We start from the raw sequence: 18,293 nt of genomic DNA on the forward strand, positions 1-18,293 counted from the left end.
GGGGCGGGCCGACATACGCCCTGCAGCGCCGTCACCAGCTCCCCCCGCCCACCCGGGTGTTGGGCGGCTATTTGTGTGCGGACGCGGGATTGGTCGGTCGCCTCCCGCGAGGCGTTGGGGAGCGGGATAACGCGCACTCGCGCGTGCGTGAGCTGGCGCGCGAGAACGGGCCCGGTCGCGCCGAGGCTCGAGCGGCCGCCGCCATTTTGTAGGGTTCTCTCTGACGCGGGAGCCGCCGCCACCACCGCCGCTACCCGGAGGTACGAGGGGGTCTTGGGGGATGTGAGGACCCCGCGGGCTAGCTGAGCCGGCCTTGCAGTGGACGGGGATGGCCGAGGGACCGGGTTTGTCTTCTCGCTGCTGAAGGTCCGGAGAAGACAACGAGAGGAGGCGGGACCGGGTCTCCAGAGGGGGCGGGGCAGGGGTCGGGCTGAGTCTTTGTTGGGGTGAAGGAGCTGAAGGTTGAGCTGTGAGGAGCTGAAGGGTCCCCGTTTGAGGCCAAAGAGGCGTTTTTATTTTTAAGAGTATCTTGGAAAGTGATACCGCACCGTGGAGAGGTACACAGATTTCCCTCCAAAATTGTGTTCCCACGTACACTCTGATGCTTCTTGCCTTCTGCTTAGGCTTTTCTTTTCACTCTCTGTTCAGAGACCTGAAACAGCTAAGCCTGTTCGTTAAATGCGCCTCATCTTAAGGAGAGGTTGACTATGCTGTGCATGCTGACCTCCGACCTCCTGCTGGCACCACATTGTCTTTAAGAACAAATCTCTCTTCCTCTGTCATGGAAAAATGAACGTATGTGTGAAGGTTTTGTGGGTGCCAGGAACTTTGGAGGATTAAGTTCAAACGCTGCAGTGCATTGAAATTTCCCCACTTCACCCCTGATTTTTGAAGTCTTGTTTCTTCTCTTGCAGGCTCTTGTCAGAATGGTGAAGCTGTTCATTGGAAACCTGCCCCGGGAGGCCACAGAGCAAGAGATCCGCTCACTCTTTGAGCAGTATGGGAAGGTGCTGGAATGTGACATCATTAAGAACTATGGCTTTGTGCACATAGAGGACAAGACAGCAGCAGAGGATGCCATCCGTAACCTGCACCACTACAAGCTGCACGGGGTGAACATCAACGTGGAAGCCAGCAAGAACAAGAGCAAAGCTTCAACCAAGTTGCACGTGGGTAACATCAGTCCCACCTGTACCAACCAAGAGCTTCGGGCCAAGTTTGAGGAGTACGGTCCAGTCATCGAATGTGACATCGTGAAAGATTATGCCTTTGTACACATGGAGCGGGCAGAAGATGCAGTGGAGGCTATCAGGGGCCTTGACAACACAGAGTTTCAAGGTGAACTGCTCTGGGGCCCGGGGGACAGAGTTCAGTGAGGGGTGTAGCTCAAAACAGAGGCAAGAACACAAGAGCTAGGGGCTGGCAGGGTAGTCTTTCTCATTCTCTTTTAGCTCAGAGTAACAGATTGTGTTTTTCATTTTTAAGCATAATTTACTCTTGGGGAGGCAAACAGTTCACCTTTTCAGGTTTGCTGAGATATTCCTCACCTGTGCAGGATCTCAGACTGGGTTGCATTATCCTGTGGTCTTCATTCATTGGGATGAGTGCTGTTGGAAGACTAACTTGCCTGGGTAAATGGGAATTTCCTGGGAGAAGGGAGGTTAAACGTCTGTAGCTTACCTATTCTTTTTTCTGGTTATGATCAAAGAAGGGTTATATTTGAGGGTTTAAATGCTTAGAATTTATGGTCTGTTCCTTTGAGGGATGAGAAGTGGTGGGAAGAGAGGAAAAAAGAGATCCAGAGGAAACCATGTATGATAAACTTCGGTGGTAAACCTGGATTTGGGAGAGTACCTTTTGGGCACTCAAATTTGTTCAGTCTCTGGACTGTACAAGCAGAGCCAAAAAAAAAGTCATGGACCATTCTCCTCTAACAACTATTATTAAACCCTCTCAGAGGGATTCTAAAAATTCAAGGTTGCATAGGGATGATGGTCTTGCTTCTGATGAGGTTCCATTAAGGGCATCCTAGAGCATATCATATTGTTTAAACTGATAGTAAAGGCACCTTTGTTGTCATAGTACCACAGGAAGTTGAAAACTAGCACTGTGCTAACATGGTAGCCACTAAATTTACATTAATTGAAATTAAGTAAAATTCAAAATTCATGTTTTCATTTGTACTGTATACTTTTCAAGCACTCAGGCCTAAGAGAGTAATGGCTACTGTTTTACCACACACAACATTTCCATTATCATAGAAAGGTCTGTTGGGTAGCACTGTTCTGCAAGGTTTTTGTTAACAATATGTTGCACCACATATTCACAACCACTTTTCTCCTGCCTAAATCAACATCCTTTTTTGTTCTGAGTGCCACTAAAAAAGTTGTTGAGTACTGAGACCAGCCTTGGTGGCACATACCTATAATCCTAGCACTCTAGGAGGTTGAGGGAGGAGAATGGCAGGCTTGAGCCCAGCCTGGGCAGCCTAGCGATTTAGTAAGACTTTTTCTCAAAATAAAAAAGGGCTGGGGGATGTAGCTCAATGTGAAGGCCCTGGCTTCAATCTCTGCTACCAAAAAGGGGCGGTGGGGGGTAAGTACTTAAAGATCCTTCTGCTAAGCCTAGAAAACAGAATGAAAAGAAATAATGGGAAAAAGAAAAAGTTCAACAGAGAAGGGTAAGAAAATGTACAAATAATGGAGTTGGTGGAAGAGCACCATCAAGAATCCCTGCCTTTAGCCAGTGATGTCTTGGTCTTTAGCTGTTCTTTAAGGCGTAGATCATAAAAAATTGTAGGTGTATGCTACCATTAAGTAGCAAGTGGACAAGTGTTTTAACCTCTCTGTGCTTCATTTTACCCACTGTAGTGTTAATGGTCCCTGCCATCCTTCCCTCACAGGACAGTAGTAAAACTAGAGTGAATTAATAGATGTTGAAGTGTTTTGACAGTAAAAGCAGTGTATGAAGAAAGGAGAATGCTGTTCGTAGCTACCATTCCTGTTCTGGTTAGAAAATTTGGGTGTTTTTGGTTTTTGCTTGTTTGGGTTGTTTTATTTTGTTTTGAGGGTACTGGAGATTGAGCCCAGGGCCTTTGCACTGTACTTCATCTCCAGATTTTTTATTTTAAAATGGTCTTACTAAATCATGAAGTTGCCTAGGAGGGGCTGGAATTTATGGTCCTGGTTTAGCCTCCCAGAGTCCTGGAATTACACATATGCATGTTCACACTCAGCTCAGAAAGTTATTTAAAATGTAATAATTAAGCCTTCCTGAGCTGGGTGTGGTGGTGTATGCCTGTAATCCCAGCACTTGGAAGGCTGAGGCGGGAGGATCTTTGTGAGTTGGAGACCAGCCTGGGCTACAAAGTGAGCTCAAGGCCAGCCTGAACTGCATAGCGAGACCATGTCTCAAAAAGACAAAAAAATAAAAATAAAAAAATAAAAGCGTTATTATTTTCATTTGATGTAGAAGGAGATCATTGGTGGAGAGAGAGAAATGCAGGCTCTTTCTTGACAGGTAACAAAATGTAAGAGGATGTAAAATTCAGCCACAAACTGCAGAGATATTCTGGTAGTGTACTTCTGTATACCATTTTTTGCTTTTTTTTTTGTTTTTGCAGTACTGGGGATTGAACCCAGAACCTTTACACTGAGTTACATCACTGGCCCTTTTTATCTTTTTTATTTGAGATAGGAGCTTTCTAAGTCACTAAGTTTGTCCAGGCTAGTCAAACTTGCAATCCTTCTGCCTCAGCCTTTTTGTTGTTGTTGTTGTTGTTGTTGTTGTTGTTGTTGTTGTCTGTTTTTGAGACAGGGTCTCACTATGTAGTTCAGGCTGACCTTGAGCTCACTTTGTAGCCCAGGCTGTACTTAAACTTCCAACAATCCTCCTGCCTTAGCCTCCCGAGTGCTGGGATTACAGGCGTGTGCCACCAAGCCCAGCTTCTGCCTCAGCCTTCTAGAGTACTGGGCTTATAGATGTTTACTGCCATGTCCGGTTTTGCCCTTGCCTTTTTAAATGTACAGTTGAGTAAAATAAAAGGCAACAGTATGTATAAAGGAGATCACTTACCTAGGAGCAGTTGGGTTAGGGTGATTATGGGGGTTTTTGTTTTAGTTTCAGGGTTTGTTTCCAGTCTCTGGCCTAGTCAAGACCCTGTAGCCCTCCAGAGGCCTTGCTGCCACTAGCTGTGGTGTTTTGATGCTGGGCATTGAACCCATGGTCTTGTACTTGCTAAGACACACTCCACCACTGAATTACACCTCCAGCCCCAAGTATGTGTTTTATAAAGCAGGTATAATTACTTAGGAAGTAGCCAGGTATGGTGGCGTATGCTTGTAATCCCAGCACTCTAGGATGCTAAGGCACAAGTATCCCAAATTCAAGCCCAGCCTTGGTAATTTTAGCAAGACTCTATCTCAATAAGAAAAGGACTGGGGATATAGTTCAGTGAGAAGGCCCTGGGTTCGATTCCCAGTACTATCACCAGATCACTTCTGGGCTTCATTTGGAAATTTTCATGGTATCTGTGTGGCTCCTCTGGAGAGAGTGGTCAACTCTGAATTATATATACGGACATTTTAGTAGCCAGCTGTTTTAGTTTTCCCAGATGACAAAAAAGTTTAGGAAAATATAATAGAAAATATAATCTAGGTAGTATTTGGCATAGTTTTTAAGTTTAAAATTTTTTTAGTCGTTACTAGTGAAAGTGACTGCAAAGTGCCACTTGGGCATCTTCTGAATCTTTATTTCTGTATTTAATGTTCATTTAAGGCTTTACATTGTATAACTCCTAAAAGGAAGCTATGGAACCTGAGTTTGCCTTAGTCAGTATACTGTATGTTTCCTTTCCACAAGCATCAGTGAACAGTTTGCATTAGAAGGCCCTAGGAATCTGTCCTAGGTAACCAATTCAGGGAGGTGCATTAAGAAAGAAATAGTTTAAGTGTATGTGTCTCATTTTTGGTATTAAATCAGAATGCCATTGAGTATCAGCTTCATCTCCAGTCTTCTCAGGATCTAGACGTATGATAGAAGCCAAGAAATTAAGACGCCAAGTTTTGCCATCTCACAGTGTTTTAATACTCTCTTCTGTTCCAGCTTTCAAGAGAAAATACTTTTTAATGGGCTGGTTTTCTGGAAAATTGGCAGATTTCAATAACTTGGAGGTTACTGAAAGCTTTGGCTTGTCTACATATAGCAGCATGGTAGAATTTAATCATCTTTTAATTTTTTTGCCCTGGTTCCTAAAGGCACTAGAAGAGCACAGTACTTTTCAATTATAAGAACTTTAGGAGCTGGTTGTGGCATGTCGGTAATCTCAGCACTCAGGAGGCTTGGGTGGGAAGCTCTCAAGTTCAGGATCAGCCTGGGCTACACACAGCAAGTTCAAAACTGGACTATCTAGGAAGACCGTGTCTCAAAAAACCAAACAGACTTTAGGGGACTTAAGCTGAAAGAAAGCCTGGTTGTAGTTTTTGGAATGACTGTTAAAAAACAGAAAACAAGGTATTTTTAGTTTTAAGTAAAGGGTTTTGTTTTTGTTTTTTACTGGTATCCTTTTCACAACTACACAGAGGTAGATTTAGTAACTTACAAATTTACAGTTTTCCTCCATCCAAATAAAAAGAAGGAATGAAGGTTGGTTTTAGTATCAGAAACATGAAAGTAAAATCACTAGATTTTGTTTCTCTAGCAGAGGAACCCAGAATCTATGAAAGTGTTAAAGTTTAATTGGATTTTCTTACAAATGTTGCATTGGGAGCTTTTTAAATTGATATGGTTACTGTGACTAATTGGAGCACAGTTTCTGTCTGTCACATGCTTTCTGAGACAGGGTGTTGCTATGTAGTGCAGACTGGCCTCGAGCTCCTGCCTTGATTACAGGTGTGTGCCACCATGCCTGGCTGTCTACAGTCACGTATCTTAATGTCACCATGCATGTTTGTAAGCCACATAATTTGATCCTCTAAAGAAAACTCTACATTTGAAATATAAATGTAGGCAGAATCTGGGCGTGGTAATCCCAGCACTTGGGAGGCTGAGATAGGATCACCATAAGTTTGAGACCAGGCTTGGGCTACAGAGCAAGACGCTGTCTCAAACTAACTTCTGAGGATGATTGGAAGTATTTAAATATCTGAAAACAGTGAGATTGGTGATGGGCTTCAATTATTGCCATTTGCTGTTGATGTTTATCAGTGTGATGATGGATGCTGTCTACCTGCAGGTCAAAAGTCTGAGCATCTTTGTTTCTGCTAAAGAAATCAAAGGCAGATTTGGGTCTGGTAGCTCACTCCTGTAATTCCAGCACTTGGCAGGAGGATCCCTGTGAGGTCAGGGGCAGCCTGAACTACATATCAAAACCCTGTCTCAAAAAAACAAACCAAACAAAAAAAAAAATTGAAGACAGGAAGTATTGGAAAGTAGGTAAGGCCTTCTAGACATTAAGCAGAACTGACTTTGACTAAGGTGATGTGACCCTGCTAACTTGCTGCCCTCTGAGCATCAGTACATGGTGGTATGCTTGCTGCCATCCTGAATTGGGCTGTTTCCAACAGGGCAGGATGGTGAAGCATGAGACTTGTATCGCACAGCTACTAAAGGGTTTGTTGAAAACAGCAACTTGCTGATGCTGGAGGGGACGATTTGTTCTCAGTAGCCTTTGACAGTGATGACAAGTCCTTGTTCTTTATGTCTATACCAGCTGCCTTTTGGCTACCATTTAAAAAGCATTGACTTGACTGCAAAGTCAACTAAGTTACTACCACATACCTTTTACTACACCTTTTTCCTAAACTGCTTTGGAAGACTTTGGATGCTTTCACCAGTAAGGGCCCCTGCATTACATAAGCCCTAGGCAGACCGTTTCTTCTTTTAGCTGTTTTTTAGTGCTGGTCATTTCCCAAAAGCATGGATAGGCCATTAGGTACATGTTGCCTAAGTAGAGAATCTCCTATGAAGAATTGTATGCTATGTGATAAGATGAAATACTAATGATTCTATTACATGGGAACACATTGTCCTTAAGAAGCTGGTACTGTTTCAAGATCTTCCTAGTTATTGTTAACAGACCTTGGTCAAATAGTTTTTCTTTGGAGAAAAAAGTATGTGGGGGCCGAGCAAGGTGGCATATGCCTATAGTCCCAGCACTTGGGGGCTCAGGCAGGAGATTTACCATGAGTTCCAGACAAGCTTGAACTATATAGTGAGTTCAGGGCCAGCTGAACTACTTACATAGCAAGATGATGTCTCAAAAAAAAAAGTGCTGAGGGAGGGTTTGGAATCTAGAGGGTTTTATGACCCTCTAGAAGTATGAGAGATGAAGCACATGGTAAATCTGGTATGGTTTGGATATCCAGCATAGCCTTCTGGTGACATACAAATTGCTGTGGGAAAACAAGATGGACAGAAGATTGCTATTGGGTTTTTTGTTTGATTTTGCTTGTTTGTTTTTTCCAACACTGGTAATCAGACGTAGCACCTCATGCATGCTAAGCACATGCTCTTACACTGTATACCTGGCCAACTGCTGTGGTGGTTTTGTTTTTTTTTTTTTTTTTTTTTCCCCCTTTCAGGGAGCGTACCAGGAATAGAACTCCGGACCTTGTGCTTGCCAGGCAGGTGCTGTACCACTGAGCTATCTCCCCAGCTCCTGCTGTGGTTTTTAAACTAAATCAATAAAAGATGGGGAAGATTTACCTTCCAAATGTGGCATAACTGAGGGGATTTTTTTGTTGATGTTTTATTTGGAAGTATTGGCAGATTTTGAACTTTTACAGTTAAGAGTCTTGATGAGAAATAGAAAATGTTTACTTATTTGTTGTGGAGGGAAGAAAAGTTAGTGACAGAGGTAGGAAGGTTTCTGCTACCTGTTGGTATAAGAAAGGATTGACCCAGGTGTGGTGATGCACACCTGTAATCCCAGCACGTGGAAGGCTGAGGCAGGCAGATTGCCATGAGTTTGAGGTTAGTGTAGGCTACATAGTGAGTTCAATGCCATTCTGAACTACATAGTTCAGTAGTTCAGTTTGGCCTATAAAAACCAAAGCAAAAAAAAACTGTCTTGGAGGATGTAGATTTTCTAGCTCTGAATTGAAACTTCATTTCAGCTACATTTTTGGAGAGGATTACTGAAATAGCGTTATAGGGGAGTGTGTGTGTGTGTATTTTGTGTATCTTATGTTTACTTTCATTTTGGGGAATATGTCAGTGAAGTGAGGGGTGGTGGTATATGCCTGTAATCCCACCATTTGGGAGCCTGAGGGAAGAGGATTGTGAGTTCAAAGCCAGCCTGAACTACATAGTGAGACTCTGTCCCAAAACCCCTCTTCCCCAAGAAGAAAAGAATGTCAGTGGGTTATAATAAATCTTCTTAAATCTGTTTCCTTAAGGCAAAAGAATGCATGTGCAGTTGTCCACCAGCCGGCTTCGGACTGCTCCTGGGATGGGAGACCAGAGTGGCTGCTATCGGTGTGGAAAAGAGGGACACTGGTCCAAAGAGTGCCCAGTAGACCGTACAGGGCGCGTGGCAGACTTTACTGAGCAGTACAATGAACAGTATGGAGCAGTACGCACACCCTACACCATGGGCTATGGGGAATCCATGTATTACAATGATGCATATGGAGCACTCGACTACTATAAGCGCTACCGTGTCCGCTCTTACGAAGCGGTGGCAGCAGCTGCTGCTGCTTCTGCATACAACTATGCAGACCAGACCATGTCTCATCTGCCTCAAGTCCAGAGCTCAGCTGTGACCAGTCACCTCAACTCCACTTCTGTTGATCCTTATGACAGACACCTGTTGCCGAACTCTGGTGCTGCTGCCACCTCAGCTGCTATGGCTGCTGCCGCCACCTCTTCCTCCTACTATGGAAGGGACAGGAGCCCCCTGCGTCGTGCTGCAGCTGTGCTACCCACAGTTGGAGAGGGCTACGGTTATGGGCCAGAGAGTGAGCTGTCTCAGGCTTCAGCAGCTGCACGGAATTCCCTGTATGACATGGCCCGATATGAACGGGAGCAGTATGTGGACCGAGCGCGTTACTCAGCATTTTAAAAACTGGAGGTGAGAGTGGGGTGGGTATGGTTAGGAGATTCTATTTAGTTCCCTTGCAAGAGACCCTTGCTTCATAGAGGCTAGAGCCCATCTGTTTGCTGCTGGGACAGTACCCAAAAACGTACAAATTACATGTTAATTTTCGGTATTTCTCTACTCTAGACCATGGATTCATTTGACCTTTTGAGGTTTTAGTGTGTGGCTCCAACTTCCTCCTCCTGAGAGCACAACAAAGTCCTTTTGCTAGACAAAATATTCTTTAATAAGTTGAAAATAAATTTTGGGTTACAGCAAAGTGTAAGAGAACTAACATTTGTTAGGTGTCTTCTGTGTATAAGAGGTGTTTTCCCATACAGGGATGTGAACTAAGGCTTACAGAAGTTCAGTGTTTTGCTCAGTCATTTGGTAAATGAGAGGTAAAATCAAAATTCAAATTTAAGCTTGTCTGAATCCAAAACCAAAGCTCTTTGCACTACCAAAGTTGCTGTGATAAGGTAAAATGGTACAGGTTCAGAAGTCATAATGGATAACACAGTAAGAACTTTTAACTTTAGCCTTTCAGTTTGGTAATAAAACTAATACTGGGTCATTAGCCTTCATTATATATGAAGCTTCTCAAATGTCATATTGGTAAGCCAGGTGAAGTCCTACATGTATTAAGTATGAAGTTACAAGACATTTATTTGAATGCAGAATATTTTGATGCTGTCCCATGTAGTTCTTTCCTTATTCAGATCCAGACCATTTGTTTTATACAGACATTTAGACCACATAGCTGTGATATGCTTGTGTTTCTTCACCAGTTTTTGTCTTTAAAAGAGGAACACAAGGATTAGATAAACTGGTAATTTTCTGATGTTCATAAAAAGCCATAGGTGATGACTCTGAAAATTTAGTTTCCCTTTGTCAGGAAATGTGCATCAAAGGTGTTGGAATGGCAATAATTAGCATTTGGAAATTGCATGAGTAGAAATGGCATCATGACAACTTTATATTCTCATGTGTTTTCATGTGGTTTGAAATTGAGCATCACTTAAATTGGAGTTTCAGGAGTAAGATTAACCTGAATTAACCATTAGGCTTCCAAGGTTCCTGATTTACTCCCACTGCTGGTGTTATTTGTAGAAGAAAACAAAACTATAGGATTTCCTTTTTGTGGAGTAAGGAGCAAATAGGGCATGAACCTGTGATGAGTTATATCATACATAACCATGTCAGTAAGACTCTGGATTTTCTTGGACCATTGTGCAGCAGTATGTGTGTTAAGTAAATAATTCTAAAACGATTAATTTTTACAGCTGGATCTACTATGAGGTGAGATGCCTCTGAAGTTGGTATCAGTCTATTAAATAACTTCTGTTTTTCTTAATTATGTTTCAGAGTTAAATACTAACTTTGCAGTCTTTAAAGGGTATTGCTAGGGCATTTTAAAAATAAATTTTAACTGGGAGACAAGTGGTTGTTCAACTAACTTCTTTTTAGTGATGACTTTTAAAGAAACTTACCTTCCAGGTGTGAACCTCAAATGGACTGAATAACCCTGAGTTGGTTGCAGTCCCAGGAGCCTGATGTTAATGAGGCTGCCAGGATGAAATACAACACAACTGTTGGGGATCCAAATTCGGGTCTCACCCTAGCAGAACTGAACAAGAACGTCACAGCTTTTGAAGTCGATTGGCACAGATCAAGACCAAGATTTGGCCCTTTGTCTGTAATAAGTAGAGGAACTTGGTGTGAGTTAACTTTTTTTTTCCCCCAGCCATTGGTGTCTGGAGTTTCCATCATCAATGGAAGAATTAGAGAATTCTAGCAGTGATTTATTCCTTGAGTTGGCAAGGGAGCTTTGGTCAATTTGGGGAACTACTAGAACTGTGGTTCTAAATCTGTGACAGTGTGACATGTAGATGTATTAGAAATAAGTGAGTAACTGACCACTCCTTGAGACTCTATCCTTTGTGACTCATTTTTGGAAGTTTGTTTATATGGAAGATTAAAGTAAAATGAAATACACTTAGAATGATATAGTCGGGCTGGGCATGGTGGTGCACAGCTGTAGTCCTAGCTATTGAGGAGGATCATGGATCACTTAAGCCCAGCAGTTGGGGCCAGTTTAGGTGTCTTTACCAAAAATTTAAAAAGAGCAGTTGGCCATATGAATTTGAAATCTCAGCATGTTTTTCCTGGATGTAAATATTAAATTTTAATTCTTGACATTGTGTCTATGCCCTTTATTGGTGTCACAGCATTCCATCCCAGGTTTTTCTGCTTAAAAGATTAAGTGTGAGGTGAGCATGGTAGCACAGACATGTAATCCTACCACTCTAGGAGGCTGGAGCAAGACTGCAAGTTCAAGCCCACCCTAGGCAACTTTGTGAGATCCTGCCTCAAAATAAAAGGGCCAGGGACTTAGTTCATTGTGAAAGCCCTGGGTTCAATTCCCAGTACCACAAAAAAAAAATTTTAAAAGGATTTTTGTTTTGTTTTGCTGATACCGTTCAGGCTGACCTTGAACTACTTAGGTAGCCAAGGCTGGCCTTGAACTCACAGCAATCCACCTGCCTCAGCCTCTCAAGTGCTGGGACTACAGGCGTGTACCACCATGCCCGGTTAAAAAAGATTAAGAAAATGAGTTGAATTTATCACCAACACAGTAGTCTTCCAACTAGATTGCATCTGGTCCTATGTGTGACTATAAATAGATCTGTATATATATATATGTAGCCATTAGTAGACACTTAGGTAATGTTGTGGGATGTAAGTTCAATGTAGTCTGACTTGGTGTTGTTTTGTTCTTTTTCTTCCCCTTGGAATACAGGACGAGACCAGGGCCCTTGTACTCCAAGCCAAGCTGCTCTCCAGGCATTGTGTAAGCCTCTTGTGTTGTGCTCTCTTTCAGGTAGGATAATTGCGGACTGAACCCTCGGGCTGCGGTCATATATGAGAACTTGCTCCGCGCGGTCCCTTTTGCCGGGATGTTTCCATTGCTTCATGTTTCAGTAAACAAAGGAGTTTGTGACCAACTATGTTTTCTTTCTTAATTTAATTCTAAGTTCACTTTTCTTTCCTCCTGATACTAGTGTCTGTAGCCTTTCAATCTGTTCCTTATATTCTCAGCCTCTGAGCAGCCCTAGGTAAGGATTATGCTGGCAACCCTTTTCCTGTACAGTGGAATCCCTTTTATCTTGCTTTTCCTTAGGAGTTGAACCCTTCTCCCTGCCTACCTGCAGCATCTCCTTTCCCTTTAAAATGACCATGTAGTGGCAAGCAGCCTTTTCTCTGTTAGCTCTGGACTCTAACATTGAAGCTACTCTTCTGAAATTGCTAGGTCCATTGGAGGTTTTGTTGTTGTTTTGTTTTGTTTTCTGTCTGACCTGTGATCGTGATACAGCATTAGCTGAAATTTAGCCTTGTTTTCTCCACTCCCACTTTTTTTTAAATTTTTTTTGACAAATAAACATTTCTAACACTTTATCTTCTTGTGTGTGTGTGTGTACTACCAGTATCTTCAGATTCTTTCTCACTTGTGCTCAAGCTACAAAATTCAAATGAATGGAGATCTTAAAATATAGATATAGAAGGAAGGATTCAGTAAGAGTAATGCAGGCTTCAAAAATAGGTACTGTGGTGGTAAGAAGCTGGTCAGAATCTTGGTAACACTAGCTGGTGGTCAGACTTTTTTCTAAATAACTAGAGCTGTTCTTTCAATGCTAGCTAGCAAACCCCAATTAGTAGAGAAACCCCACAGAAAGCCTAGGATCAGGAAAGGGCTGAACCATAATTTTTTGGGGTGTGGGGTAATCTCAGTATGTAGTTCAGGCTGGTCTTGAACTGAACTCATTAGGTAGCCCAGGCTGGGCTTTAACACATGATAATCCTCCTGCCTTAACCTCCCAAGTACTGGGAATACAGTGAACCACACCATTTCTTAAGGACTTGCCAGGTTGACTCAATTGGACTTTATAATTTGCTGGGCCAATATAAAGAATGTACATTTGAGACTTACTTAGCATCCTTCCCCAATGTTTGTCCTCTTTTTTGAGACAGTGGCTTGAACTATGTAGCCCAGGATGGCCTGGAACTCACAGTGATCCTCTTGCCCCAGCCTACCAAGTGCCAGCCTTACCTTTTTTGCTAGGCTAAAATGCTCTAGCTGAAACAGTAAGATGGTTTTGACAGATTTAAAAAAGGGAAATAGAACAGAAAAGCAAATACACTGTTGATGATTAGGAGTAAAAACATTCTAAAATGTCTCTCCTAGATTTTTTTTTTTTAAAGAAAATAGGTATTTATTCCCCATGTACCCTGTATGGGAATGAGGACATAAATTCTGCTCAGCAACCCAGGCAGCTAGGCAAAAGGATCACAGGTTCAAGAACAGCCTGGGCAGTTTAGCAAGACCCTATTGCAAAATGGTCTGAGGCTGTATGGTGGAATGCTTGCACGTGTAAGGCCCTAGGTTTTATCTCTAATTCCATAAAAACCTTGATGTTAAGAGTTCAGAGAGATGGGCAATTTATACAATCCTAAAATAGCTTTTCCTTGAGCTTGGGACATAGTTCAATGGAAGTACTTGCCTAGCATTTTTGAGGCCCTTGGTTCAATTCCCAGTACTGAAAAAAGTTTTTCTTCATGTCTTAAAATTGAAACTTTAAAGATAGTTCTTAAAACTGTACTAACTGGGTAAGTAGCACACACCTGTTAATCTCAGCACTCTGGGAGGCTAAGGCAGAAGGGTCATAAGTTTGAGCCCACCTTGGCAAGTTTAGTAAGATCCCCAAAATTAAAGAAGGAAAAAAGAGAAGGGCACTAGGGAATGTAGCTCAGTGCAAACGCCCTGGGTTCAATATCCAGCAACCCCACCCCGACCCCATAGAACTATACTTATCAGTATCCTATAGAGAAAGTGAGTGTTTGTGAAGGATGTTGAAAGCAGTGATGTTCCTGGTCTGGTTTCGAAGCAGGAAGCTACACACCAAGCCTTTCACTTCCATAAATTCCTTTCTGAGCTGGTCAGCTATTTGGGGCAGGGTTCTGGACATATACCCAAGCAAGATCCAGCAGTAGAAGTACAAGGGAAAATAAACCCTAGCCTGATTGAAATACCACTGCTAGGAGAATTCCATTGTTCAACACCTTCCTAGGATGCTAGGAAAGGCAGAGTTACTGAGCTCTACCTCAGCGCAGCAAAAGCTCCAGCTGTGCAAGCCATGCTGTACCTTTTAGGCCTGAGGCAGCCTCCATCCTACCCCCTTATTTTAAGCCACATAATGGAGTTATAGTAGGTCCTCATGATGGGCAGAAAAAGGTTGGATGCCTGCAAGATGGTTTAGAAAAGGGAAGCAATTTTCCCACGATTGGCTTCCTGGCTTGCCTCTGGAGATAAAGGGAAATAAAACATGTTCCTGGGAAGAGCTGTTAGCAGAATCAGTCTTAGCACCTTGAGTGAAAGCATGGATGTGCTCTACTGCCAAGAACCGAAGCACAGGAAACAGCAGAAGCAGCTCCAAGAACCCACACAGGAAGAGCAAAAGATTTGGTGCAGTGCGTATCAATAGGAGTGCAGGAGCCAAGCATAGTGGCATTCAGGAGGCTGAGACAGGACTGCTGTGAATTCACTGCCAGCCTGGGGTACAAAGTGAGTTCTAGGCCAGTCTGAGCTATATAGTGAGACCCTGTCTCAAAAAAAAAAAAAAAAAAAGTGCAGAGCATGTGAGGATCCAGGCCAAATAAAAATTGCACATCCATCATTTCCACTAATCTACAAAAACCCAGCAAACAGCATAGTTCACTCTCCCAGTAATTAAGGCAACTTCTGGTTTAGAAAGGTTAAATGTTCTGTGCCCCAAGTAGTAAAGAAAACACCCCTGATTCCTGGTACTTGTTCACTAGAAAGCTGCAGGTAGAAACTACTTCAAATGAACAGGTAACAGACCCACAGTCCTAAGAGGTCATATTCATCCAAGGAGGAAAGTTTTCAAACTCTTCATAAAGCAAGATGAACTATGCTTCCAGGAGCTAGCTAGCCCTTGGCACTAGCGTAAGAAGCTAATGTCAAGCAGAACAGTGGCTATAATTAGCAAAGTGGCCAGCAAAAGGGTCATTTCCTGCACTGTGGGCACCACTGTTCCCTCCACCTTGGAGGTAGCCAATGCACTTCAGTGTCCATGTTTGTAACTGTACCTCATGCTACAGAGTGAGGAGTCCGATCTGCAGCCAGTTTGCCCAGGTGTGGCCACACTCCCAGGTGCAGCTCCCTAGCCTGAACCACATTGCAGTGAATGGTAGAAACATGGGTCAACAACTCTACCACCAGGCAGGCAAGGCAAACTCCGTGTGCTCATCCCTTCCAGACCCTGGGAGTGCCAGGAAAGGGCTCATACCCCATTTTCCACCCTTCCCCAGGATTCCTGGTGATGGCCCTGCCTGGAAACTAGAGCCCAAGCACACCTGCCTGGGGAGCTGGCTCAGCTGCTGGCCCTAAGCCCACTCACAACTGAAAGTCAGGACTCAAACCCAAGTTTTCCTATGGTCTTGGGCATATAACAACCTCTCTGAGCCAGCCTATATTGAATGAGACTTACCTATGGGCTACTTGAAGCAGTAAAAGCACTCCATAAATGTTGGCTATATTACTAGGCTCTACAGAGCTATCAATGACAAGCTAAGGACAGTGTCCCAACCCTCTTGGAGCTCACCAACTGAGGCAGACCCTCAAATACACTAATCCATGCTGACAACTACGAAGATGTTTCTCTGCAGAGAGGTAGGATATAAGGTCCAGGTGGGACTGAAAGAAGTTAAGGAAGGAGGCTGCCAACACTCCCAAAATCTACTGTGAGGGATAACATCTTAAAGCTACCAGCCTTCCTAGGCATAGATACTGCCACTAGCTCTCTCATTCTAGACTGCTGAACTCTGAACTAATGGACCATCCAGGAACCCTCTGATCCCACTACACACTCTGGCCCTGGGCTGAACTCATGTCTTTCTCTTGCAGTATTAGGGACTAAACCCAGGGCCTTATACGGCATTCTACCACCGAGCTATAGCCCCAGCTTTCTATTTCGAGATGGGATTCACACTACATTGCCCAGGCTGGGCAAATGTACTTTTGAATGTACAATCCTCCTGCATTAGTCTCTGGACTAGTTGAGATTACAGGTATGCACCACCCTGCCTAGCTCACATTGTTTTTGTTTTTTGTTTTTGAGACAGGGTCTCACTATGTAGTTCAGGCTGTCCTCAAACTCATGGCAATCCTCCTACATTAGCCTCTGACTGCTGAGATTAAAGGTGTGCATTTTTGTTTTGTTCTTCATAGCTTCTTAAATGACTATTGCCTACTAAAACAAGAGAAGGAATAATGTAGTAGGTAGTATCTTTCCAAGGGAAGCACATCATTCACATCCATATACTTAATGTATGTTTCAGGCATTGTTTCCAGGTATAGAGGTATGTATTGGTAAGGAAAGGAACAGTCTTACTCCACCACTTGTAATTCTGTAGGAATTCTTTTAAGGGCCAAGGATTTAGCTCAGTGGCACAGTGCCCGTCTGGCAAGCATGAGGTCCTGACTTCCATCCCAGTACCAAAAAAAAAAAAAAATGTATTTTTAAAAATGAGTAGCTGGGTGTGGTGGTGCATGCCTGTAATCCCAGCACTCAGGAGGCTGAGGCAGAAGGATCATTGAGAGTTTGAGACCAGTCTGGGCTACAAAGTGAGCTCAAGGCTAGCCTGAACTGCATAGCAAGACCCTGTCTCAAAAAGACAAAAATAAATACATAATAAAATAAATAAATAAATAAAAATGAGTAACCATGGCTGAGCATGGTGTGGTGGCACACACCTGTAATCTCGGGACTCAAGAAGCTGAGGTTGGAGAAGTGCCCCAAGTTTAAGGCCAGCCTGGACCATGTAGTGAGATTAAAACCAACCTGAGCCTACACTACACAGCAAGACCCTGTCTCAAAAAAACAGTAATAAAGAATTTGGGGTGAGTACCACAAAATATACAAACTGAGTACATTGGTGATAAAAATGGCAGGGTGCTTCTACTTAGCAAGAGGTGGTATGGGAGGGCCTTCTGATGCTTGTCCCTGAAGCAAATCAAATGCCTGAAGGATTTCAGAGGATGTAGCTTACTGGGGGAGAAAGGTGGTCTAAAATGGTCAAAAGGTAGATCCTTCCAGGTAGAAAAGAGGCCCTGAAGCAGGGAAGAGGTTGGTATAACAAAGCTCTGAAAAGTAGGACAGCATGATTAGGAAAGGATGGGTGAGGGGCAAATGAGGGATGATCTCATTTGGAGATGATAGGATAGTGAGAGAGAAGCGAGGCACTTTAGGGCCTTTTAGGCCAAGGTAAAGGATGAGCAACTTTATAACAGAAGTTGCTAAAAGGTTCAGGGGAACAGAGGGACCATGTGATTTATACAGAACAAGATCATTCTGGCTACTGAACAGAGACTAAGTTGAAGAAGACCACAAGAGGAAGGAGGAGGAAAAGAACGATCAGGTAAAGGCAACTACAGTCCTAGTGAAAGAGGATAAGGACTACGGTGGTAGTAAAAACATGGAGACATTTGATATACATATACTAAAGCTGGGTATGGTGTACACATTTGTAATCCCAACACTTAGGTAGGCTAAGGCAGGACTAGATCACACATTTGAACCCAATCTAGGCAACTAAGCTATTTAGGGAAACCCTGTCTCAAAATAAGTAACTTTTAAAAAGGGATGGGGATGTAGCTCAGGGTTTTGGCCCTGGGTTCAATCCCCAGTGGCACCATAAGTAAATAAATACTCTCAATAACTGATGAGGGGAGCCTGGCATAGTGGCATACAACTGTAATCCCAGCACTCAGGAGGCTGAGGCAGGAGGATCACCTGGAGTTTGAGGCCACCCTGGGTTATACAGTGAGTTCAAGGCCAGCCTGAACTACATAATGAGACCTTGCCTCAAAAAACAAAACTGCAGAATCAAAATCTAGGATGACTACCAGGAATCTAGCTAAAATATGATAACTTCTACAATCTCAACTATTCAGGAGGCTGATGCAGGAGGATTACAAGTTCTGGGCCAGCCTGGGCAACAAAGCTAGACCCTGTCTCTAAATTTTTTTTTTTGGGCTAGGGATTTAGCTCAGCGGCAAAAGCGCCTGCCTGGCAAGCGCAAGGTTGTGAGTTCGGTTCCTGGTACTGGAGAAAAACAAAAACAAAAACAAAAAAAATTG

General features: G+C 43.2%; 2 protein-coding genes across 5 annotated transcripts in view; one reads left to right on the top strand and one right to left on the bottom strand.

Moving 5' to 3' along the window:
- The window catches only part of LOC102019710 (chromosome unknown open reading frame, human C11orf80), a 184,920-nt gene that overhangs the window by 163,529 nt on the left and 3,098 nt on the right, over nucleotides 1-18,293 (bottom strand). The gene's annotated exons all lie outside the window — the stretch shown is intronic.
- LOC102030088 (RNA-binding protein 4B) lies at nucleotides 150-12,532 on the top strand. 4 transcript variants are annotated; one of them, XR_260895.2, is made up of 5 exons: nucleotides 150-260; nucleotides 915-1,338; nucleotides 8,397-9,070; nucleotides 10,574-10,794; nucleotides 11,877-11,966. XR_260895.2 is itself a non-coding variant. In XM_005384371.2 (4 exons), exons 2-3 carry the CDS (start codon nucleotides 927-929, stop codon nucleotides 9,059-9,061), a joined length of 1,077 nt encoding a protein of 358 aa, XP_005384428.1. In that variant the 5' UTR covers nucleotides 150-260; nucleotides 915-926; the 3' UTR covers nucleotides 9,062-9,070; nucleotides 11,958-12,532. The 4 variants fall into 4 exon arrangements, 3 of the variants coding, with proteins under 3 accessions (XP_005384428.1, XP_005384430.1, XP_005384429.1); XM_005384371.2 differs by lacking the exon at nucleotides 10,574-10,794 and having other exon boundaries at nucleotides 11,958-12,532; XM_005384373.2 differs by lacking the exon at nucleotides 10,574-10,794 and having other exon boundaries at nucleotides 11,877-11,952.

This window comes from Chinchilla lanigera, unplaced genomic scaffold, assembly GCF_000276665.1.
Source record: "Chinchilla lanigera isolate Chin_1 unplaced genomic scaffold, ChiLan1.0 scaffold00021, whole genome shotgun sequence".
Classification (NCBI taxonomy): domain Eukaryota; kingdom Metazoa; phylum Chordata; class Mammalia; order Rodentia; family Chinchillidae; genus Chinchilla; species Chinchilla lanigera.

Excerpts from the sequence above, each read along its gene's own strand:
- LOC102030088 (XM_005384371.2), top strand. The coding sequence starts at position 927 with ATGGTGAAGCTGTTCATTGGAAACCTGCCCCGGGAGGCCACAGAGCAA. Across the intron at positions 1,339-8,396 it reads TGACAACACAGAGTTTCAAG|GCAAAAGAATGCATGTGCAG; the intron begins GTGAACTGCTCT and ends TGTTTCCTTAAG.